The 8926-nt window shown below is 32.7% G+C and overlaps 3 protein-coding genes across 3 annotated transcripts in view; 2 read left to right on the forward strand and 1 right to left on the reverse strand.

Moving 5' to 3' along the window:
- Positions 1-1558, forward strand: part of LOC105617876 (neurogenic locus notch homolog protein 2-like) — a 5330-nt gene extending 3772 nt beyond the window's left edge. Inside the window, exons 5-6 of the mRNA XM_012199423.1 lie at positions 1075-1191; positions 1273-1558. Of these exons, the coding sequence (XP_012054813.1) occupies positions 1075-1191; positions 1273-1340 (185 nt within the window). The 3' untranslated portion in view covers positions 1341-1558. The remainder of the gene's footprint in view (positions 1-1074; positions 1192-1272) is intronic.
- An 809-nt stretch (positions 1559-2367) lies between these two features.
- LOC105620632 (39S ribosomal protein L51, mitochondrial) lies at positions 2368-3524 on the forward strand. The gene is made up of 2 exons (XM_012202157.1): positions 2368-2479; positions 2952-3524. The coding sequence occupies exon 2, from the start codon at positions 2957-2959 to the stop codon at positions 3431-3433; it is 477 nt and encodes a 158-aa protein (XP_012057547.1). The 5' UTR covers positions 2368-2479; positions 2952-2956; the 3' UTR covers positions 3434-3524.
- Positions 3525-4427: 903 nt separating this feature from the next.
- LOC105620738 (dipeptidyl peptidase 9) lies at positions 4428-8521 on the reverse strand. The gene is made up of 10 exons (XM_012202260.1): positions 8307-8521; positions 8077-8211; positions 7805-7967; positions 7498-7739; positions 7087-7398; positions 6725-7011; positions 6322-6650; positions 5991-6242; positions 4862-5134; positions 4428-4775 (listed from the first exon to the last, which is right to left on the reverse strand). The coding sequence occupies exons 1-10, from the start codon at positions 8519-8521 to the stop codon at positions 4428-4430; spliced, it is 2556 nt and encodes an 851-aa protein (XP_012057650.1).
- Positions 8522-8926: the final 405 nt, after the last annotated feature.

The following is an 8926-nucleotide window of genomic DNA, read 5'->3' on the forward strand; positions in this document are numbered from 1 at the left end:
TATTATTATTATTATATATATATATTATATTAATTATATATATAGTATATGTATATATATATATATATATATATATATATATATACTATACTATCTCTCTCTCTCTCTCTCTCTCTCTCTCTCTCTCTCTCTCTCTCTCTCTCTCTCTCTCTCTCTCTCTATCTTTTTCTCAGAAACTTTTAAGAGATCTTCTATCTTTGGAAATTTAGTAAAGAAAGCTATACTTTGGAAAATTTTCGTAAACTTTTATAAATTTATTGTACATTATTATTGAACTATCTTTAATAAAACTTTAATATGGAATATTTATATTAATATAGTTTCATATTAGGAGTTATTAGCCTTCAAATAATAAACAGATATAAAAAACAGATGTTGACAAACAACTGCATATCTCGATTCCAGATGATCTCAAACAGAAATTCCAAGAAATTTTTATTTATAAATAGTTCGAAGGAGAACATGAATTTTGAAAAATGAGGGCAAATAAAAAATAATCAGTTTAAAGATAAAAGTCGATTTTTTTACATAAAGATCTTCAACAGAATGGAAAAATATTAAGTTTTTAAAAAGAAAATCTGAAATTCATGCTCTCCTTCGAACTATTTATAATGAACATTTTTTAAAATTTCTGTTTTAGATCATTATGCAGAATAAAAATTGCACATAAAATCGTGCATTATAGGTTTTTCAAAAAAAATTCTCGAAAATACTCTGTTCTTTTATTAAACCTCCAAAGAGATAAAAGAGCTTTTAATAAATTTTTACACGATTGAATTATAGCTTAATTACATTCTTTACTTTCTATATAAAGATTATGCGTTTAGCGGGTTTCTTCCGTGTTCTGATCCATTCTTGGAATGCCAACGTTTCATGAATTGCAAAGTTCACGAAACGTTGGCATTCCAAGAATGGATCTGGACATGGAAGAAACCCGCGAAACGCATAATCTTTATATAGAAAGGACTCGTGGAAATCTTAAGAATATTATCTTTACTTTCTACTTTGTGCAATTGATCAATTTAGTTTTCGAAAGAATTGTATATTAATTTTCAATGTTATTTTGTTTTACAGCTCTATACTACGCTTGTTCGCACAACTACGACTGCTATGACAGTAGTAGGTTTGCGGACACTATGGAGTGTAAGAATGATCAGTGCGTGTGTAAAGAGGGAGAACGATGTTCTAAAGGTTAATTGCGCTTAATTGTATCGTTACAAACTAATTCGGCCCAATTCTTCTAAGACTTGAGTTTTTATTTTCCTTTCACAGGTTCATTAATGACAGCCGCCGGGACACTTGTGGTAATCTTGTCCTTCCTACAACGAATTGCACGCTAGAAAATTAATATGTATAGTAGGATATCCAATTATTTTAATCAATTTTATAATACCGTTTTATATTAAAACAATTTAATGCATGTGTCATGTAAATTATACTTTTGAATTTAATAATTTAATTCATTCAGTTTTAATAATTTAGCTATTTCTTTGTATTTGATTTTTATATTATATTTGTATTTTTAATAAATATAGCTCTCAATACATTATGACAAACAGATGTAACATGAAGTTTCACAAAAAATTCTTGCGATTGCTATCGAAATAGAAGAAAGCATAATAGAAAGAAATAAATCTTTATCCGTTTTGCTTATTATTGACATTATTATCATCATATTACATTAATTTTTTTCTCGTAATCCTAAATTTTTAATATGCATTATCTCCAATTTTATTTATATAAATTAAATTATCTATTTTATACTTTTTATCTGTTTATAATATAATTTTTAAATATATTTAACTATAAATACAGAAAAAGAAAAAAACATATTGTACATTATTTGTATATGTATACATATATTATATAAATAACAATTATTAAAAAAACAATGTTATGAATAGTTGATGTAAAAAAAGATATAGAGACATATAACAATAGCTGAGTATGTATAATTTAAATATTTTTATACATTCCCGGGAAAAAATGCTATATAGATATAGACATATTTTATATATAATATTATATATAATTGTATATATAAAATATGTCAATGTTTTATATAATTATATAATTTTATGTAATTTTATATAATTACATATAATATATTTTTTATAATTTATATAGTTATAAAATAGATTATATATTTTTCATATTGATATTATATTTTTTATATAATTAAAATGAAAAGATTGATAATAAAGATTAATGAGAAAAAGGTGAAAGATAAAAGCATAAAAAAGAAAAAACATTATAAACGTGCATACATTCTTATTAGAGATTTTAAAAACGGAGAAAAGAAAGCAGAATTGAATTAGGTGCACAAATGCGTTTAACTGCGCGTGTACTTTAATCAGCTGATATTTAATACACTACATAACCTAACTTTTTACTTGAGTTGGAGAATTACGGAGATTATATGATCGAGTGCTTATATAAATTACTATTTATAATTCTAACACACGGCATTTGAAAAAAGGTAATTTCTGTTAACATTTAATTAATAATCTATAATTTCTTAAGCATATTTTCGTCTGCATCGCAAAAAAATAAAGAAATTTGTCGCGAAAAATCAGGTTATGTCATGTATACATTGGAATAAAATATGCACATCTTTTCTGTGCTTATAAAATAAATTGTGACGGATTATTTGTTAGACAATATATGTATGCGTATGTGTGTGTGTGTGTGTGTGTGTGTGTGTGTGTATATATTTATTATATACAATGTCATTTATTACATATTTCTATTATATATTTAGTCTATACATAATAGGATGTGTCAACAAGTCTTGATGACTTGATGTTAAATTCACATTATATAACATTCAGTATCAATATTAATAAAAATCTATATATCATAAAGAAGATTATGAAGCTATGAATTTAAGATCTGATTAAACATATATATATTTATATACATTCTTTCGATATGTATCATTTTTTCTTCAGAATCCATGTCTTGGGTTATGAATTCTATTCGAGCTGTCGTAAGCGCATGGACACCACAGATGACACCAGTACGGTTTCGCTATTATGCGGATAAAATAGCAAGAGGTCCCCTTATACGGCGATACGGATATGAAGATCCTATAGATATGAAGGGCGTTCTACCACATACGAACAACACTAAACGACTCCCGATGCCGATCTATCGACCAGCGGACGCTTGGTCCGAAAAGAAGGCACTATTCGGTCAGAATGACTATATTGACATATTGGGCTCGGATAACTTACATCCCACGAAAATTCTCTACAACGTACCCTCGTGGTTGAGAGGTGTCAGTGGCAACGAATTTCAAGTTTTATTGCGAAAGAAAAAAATGTGGGCGAAAGGTATATTTCCAATTGCAAGACCCACTAAGTGGAAAGAGTTGGACAAAAGAATACGTTATCTCTATAAATATTTGAATCGTAAAACTAACAATACATAGATCAAAACTAAGTAGAGCAAATTAAGTTTATGTCTTGCTGAAATTTGATACAAATAAATCTAATGAAATTCTAATTTAATTCTCATAAATAGTTGTTGTGTTTTTTTCCACTAGTTTTCGAACATTCTATCGAATTTTTACGATTTCTTGTTTTAGATGACATAATTACTCTGTGTATAACATTAGTTAAAATTCACTGCTTACAGTAATAATTATAAAAAATATAAAATAATGAATTTGTTTATTGACAAATAATTATCCATCGGATATACGATTATTTCATAACACTGAAAAACGCAAATACTTTTCTCGCTGAAACGCGGATTTTCATTTCGTAGAAAGATAAAAGGGATACATGTGTCGAGGTCGCGTACCATATATGTACATGGTCACAGTTGGTATGTTAATGTCTAATAGTTCAATATTATATTACGAAACGACTGCGAAACACAAACGCTTCTGGACTGGAATTAGTCTTCCTGATTAACTATTGTCAGTAAATTGAGTATTGTCTATTCTCTTAGAAATGGTCATAATTAACCGATATTATCACGATCATAAGCTTTGACAATAGCTGATTAAGAAAACTTCGAATGTACTTATTGCGCGTTTTGTGGCATCTTGACAGCGGCGTTGAAAATCGTATATTCAATATATATACTTTTTTGAAAGTTATATATCATAAATTCCTTGCTAGAAGTTCGTCCTTGATAATTAATGACAATATATTCACACTGTGCTGTTGCAGATACTTTACATAAAAAAAAAAATGTAATACTATCTTAATACAGGCACACTTTTATACAGAAACTAGTTGACATTATTTTGTCATCTCTGAAGATATTTCTTTTTTTTAATTTTATGTTTAAGTGTGTACATAAATTATAAATGGCAGTTACTTAAAATTGCAAACTTTTACTTCGAGGAACGATTATTCGAATTATTTAACAATGTGAGAAAAAAAAACGAAAATAAAAGGAAACAAAACGTCACTTCATAAATGATTCTGTAAGAAGGATAATAGAGTCGTTTCGTAATGTTTGCTGGCATCTAAGCTTCTCAGACTATGCCTCTCATTAGGGTACACTTGCAACTGATACGGTTTACCAATTTTTACAAGGGCATTAATCAGTTGGCTAGTGTGATAGAAATGTACATTCTCGTCTATGAGACCGTGAATAATCAACAAACGATTCTCTTCGTCGGGAAACTTGTTTACATATGTCAGGACCGATCCGGCCATGTAACCGTGAGAATTGTTTTGTGGCAAGTCCATGTAGCGCTCAGTATATCCAGTATCATAAAAATTCCACGAGGTAACTGGAGCACCAGCAATGGCTAGCTGTGAATTGCGATAAGAACATTTTTTAAAAGAAACTTCAAGTTTTAAGAAAATATAATATAAAATAAACATTAATTTATGCGCACCTTGAATACATCAGGATACTGTATCAAACCCATTAAACTTAAGTATCCACCATAAGACCAACCATGAAGAGCTACTCGATTTAGATCTATGTATCCAGTAGCCTCTGCCAGCCATCTCAATACTTCAACTTGATCGTTCAGCTCTACTGTTCCCATCCTACGTCGCAAATGGCTCTCGAATATGAGACCTCTATGTTGCGACCCGCGAGAATCTATTAAAACGACGCAATAGCCTTGAGCAGCTAACATATGCATTCGTAAATGTCTTAAACCCTGCAGAAGATTAAATAATTAATAAGTCTTTTTCATAAGAATGAAGTATTTTTTCATAAGTTATTTATAAATTTATTACTTTATGTGAGGTACATTTCATTCAAACTATCGTTTAAACTACGGTCTATACTTCTGTAGTAAAGTTTAGAGCATTCTATAATTGTTAAATAAAAACATGATTTTTTACAGATGTATAATAATTATGTTATTGAAAATATTAATTTTTATTTTAGAATGTACACTATTGGAATAAAATTTATGATTGAAACAATATAAATTTTTGTACATTTACAATGTACATTTAGAAACGATCATAATACAAAATTGAACAGAGATGAGAATAAATCTAATTAAGAGAAATCTTTTCAATCAAAACTGATTTTAGTGCTTAAATATTTCAGTGTGAATTTATATACATATTCAAATATTGCCAAAGCCTCGGTAATCGAATTGGAAAGATATCCGCACAGAATACGAGAGATTCAGATTCGAATCACGGCTGAGATCATATTTTTTGCAATAAATTATTCGCAATTTTTTAAATTCTTATTAATATAAAATTAATATTCTTATAAGAAGTTTATTATAATATATCAATATTGCTTGCCAATTTAATATATGACATTATTTGCGTTTCAAGATTGAAAAAGATTTTAACTCGCAATTTATAGAATTGGATAAGTATATAAATTCATACTGAATAAATATTTAAGCACCAATTATAAGATTCGCTTTGACCGATAATAAGATTTCTTTTATTTAAATTAATAAAGTTAATTAATCTTCTTCTTTTCCAAAATTTAGAGATGTACCAAATTTTTGAGCGGTATATATATTTTTAAAGGAGAATACCTACTTTAAATGTGTTTGATACAAGTTGTACTTCAGGTCCTCCATAAATATTCAATATCGTAGGATATTTGACTCCAGGTTGGAAATTATGAGGTTTAAATATCATTGAGTAGACCGTATCCCCCGACTTGATTTTATGCTTGAAGATTTCCGGCGCAAACAACTCGGATTCAGGCGCTGCTGGTTCTAGGAGATAGCCTACGGGTGTGAGCGATATGCTCTCCACTGTCCAATCAGTTTGTGATATTTTAAATACCTGCAAAATTGACGAAGCAAATTACTGATTGTGTAAAACTAATATCATTAGGCGTATAAATATATTACAAGGAACGTACTTGACAAGTAGGCAGCGTTTTAATGGAACTATAAACAGTAACGAGCATTGTACATTCTTTGTTAAAATATACACTATTGTAACTATAGCCAGGCCGCGTCAGTAGCCGTATTTCTAATGGCCGTCGCAGCGAAACCGCGTAAACGTGTTGCTCCAGTGGTCCTTCACGTAATCCACAGAAATAGACAATGGAATTAACTTCATCGACCCATATTTTTTTCCCTAGTACTTCATAATCACCCTGCGTCAGAGCTATTTTGGAAGTAATACGTGGTCGAAGAAATATACTGTCCATTCTATCCAAAGGTTCTTCCACTCCATTACTTAAACCTATATATTTTAAACATATGTAAAAAAAAATGCGTCGAGCAATGACGTTACTATTGAAATGTATTGTTACAAACCTGCTATACTGGATGTTATAAGATACAAGTGTCGGAACTCGGATTCCTCGCTCCCCCAGATAAATTTGACTTCATTCGCATCGTCCGACTTTAAAAAGTATAATAGGTCGTTTACGTTAATCCAAATTGGGCTCTGTTCAGAGTATATTACTTGAACGCTCGCTGATGTGGGTGTGAAATGATTTTCCGTATTATACGTATTCGGCGGTGGTTCACAAAAGTTGTCTATCGACAATAAGATCAATTCGAGTTTCTGTTGTTTTCTGTCCAGTAGTTGCACCCAGACGCTACATGAACAAAGTAACATTATTGATTCATACTAATACAAGATCTTGTATATTTGAGTTTCACCTCGAACTTACTATTGAGCATCCGGAGTCCATCCAACTCGCACCATGTATTCCATCCATGGAAACATAATGTGAAGAGGATATTGGAGCTCCAATATTTCGATATCGACAATATGTAATGATTCTGTTAGACGGAACTGCACCATTTTCAAGTTACTTCTAGCATTGGGCATACCGGCTCTAGGAAATCTAAATTCATCTACTTCATCGGAATTTGACGAGGGGAAACAATATATCTTAACATCACTCTCGTCCACTTCTTCATACACTATCCTATAGATTCCATCAAACATGGACTTCGGCTGCCACCAGTAGCCAATATACCTATGATAGAACAGATATTTTTATTTTTGCATTTTTTTAGTATATAATATTTAGTATATAATATTTTAGTATATAATATTCAACAGCAAATAATTCAACCTTGTAAATTCCTCCTGCATGACGTAGGAAGGGGTACCGGCGGTGAGTGGATCATCCACGAGACTTCTACCTCCTTTCCTAGCATGAGTTAACCGAACTGAAGAACCTGTGATGCTATGAGACAGATACAGATCTCCCGAACATGTATGAGCGATCAAAGCATTGTTCCAGGGACAGATCTGAGGACATAGTTTCGCACCGGTCGTCGACATCCTGATTTCAGATGGAAAAAGAGGTCCAGGCTGATAGAAAAACATATAGATTCAATATTTTTTTTCATTAATTCACAATAATACGTGGATATTACCATAAATCCAGTATCCACACATTGATAAAGGCTGCTAGCAGCTGGAAAGACTAATTTTCCACTTTCCGCGTGAATCTCGTAACTAGTTATACCCCACGTAGCAAGTCTCTTCCTTTCCCATAATAATTGTTCCTCCTTCGACAGTCTATTCACACTTGATACACTAAAATCATCGTATAATTGATCTAGATGCTTTTGGATAATACAATATCACATTGAACGATTCATTCGAGCAATAATATTACTAAATCACTCTGTAGTGATGTTTTTACCTTTGGAAATTCGCTTCTATGACAGGTTGCCAATGCAATCGGTAGCCATTAGCATGATCCGCGTGTGCAATGTCCACATACAGAAGAGTGGTCTCCCAACCATTACTTGGTGTGCTAAGAAAATAGATTCTAGTCCTACAAAAGGGAAGTGGAGCATTATTAATCTTTTGATCAGATAATGAGCGAACTTGAAGATATTGTATCGATGTAAATGAACATGTTTTCCTCACCGGCCATCTGGGAGTGATCGGAAAGTTATGGAACTCGGCACAGATCCAGCCGATACCCCCGACAGTTTCCTCCTGAGATCGCTGACGACGGCGCGGAGCTCGGACCAGGACTTCCGCGGCACTGTGCTGTCGGGGAAGGTCTGATCTCCCACCAATTCGTTGCTCATGGTATCCATATTCTTCATACGTTGCCGGCGGCTTTTCCGTGAAGTCATTCGTCCCCCAGCGAGTACCTCCGCGGCCGTCTTGGCGCGGTCATGTCGACGCGGATTTGTCCCAGGAGCAGCGTGTGATAGATGCGGGTGTACGCGAGTACGACGAGCGGGCACTCCGAATATCACAACGGGGCGATTTCGCGACAGGGTTACGGCGGGCCGCGCACGACGGTTCACGAGCGATACGCAAGACGTTACTGCGCGCGCGACCACACACGGCAGCGGACGCTGCGGATAGACGACGGACGTCGGACGTAGATGTGAGTGAGCAAATGAGTGGGAGAGAAAGAGAGAGAGAGAGAGAGAGATATTTTATTTTTAGGTTATGCGCCGTCTGCCACCACGGTCGCGGACAGAGATTCACTTTCACCTTCTCCCTGGCCTCGCTCGATTTCTCTTCGGCGA

Source organism: Atta cephalotes, assembly GCF_000143395.1.
Source record: "Atta cephalotes unplaced genomic scaffold scaffold00001, whole genome shotgun sequence".
In the NCBI taxonomy this organism is placed as follows: domain Eukaryota; kingdom Metazoa; phylum Arthropoda; class Insecta; order Hymenoptera; family Formicidae; genus Atta; species Atta cephalotes.

Excerpts from the sequence above, each read along its gene's own strand:
- LOC105620632 (XM_012202157.1), top strand. The coding sequence starts at position 2,957 with ATGTCTTGGGTTATGAATTCTATTCGAGCTGTCGTAAGCGCATGGACA.
- LOC105620738 (XM_012202260.1), bottom strand. The coding sequence starts at position 8,521 with ATGACTTCACGGAAAAGCCGCCGGCAACGTATGAAGAATATGGATACC. Across the intron at positions 7,012-7,086 it reads TGGACTCCGGATGCTCAATA|CGTCTGGGTGCAACTACTGG; the intron begins GTAAGTTCGAGG and ends TTGTTCATGTAG. Across the intron at positions 4,776-4,861 it reads AGTATCCTGATGTATTCAAG|CTAGCCATTGCTGGTGCTCC; the intron begins GTGCGCATAAAT and ends CGCAATTCACAG.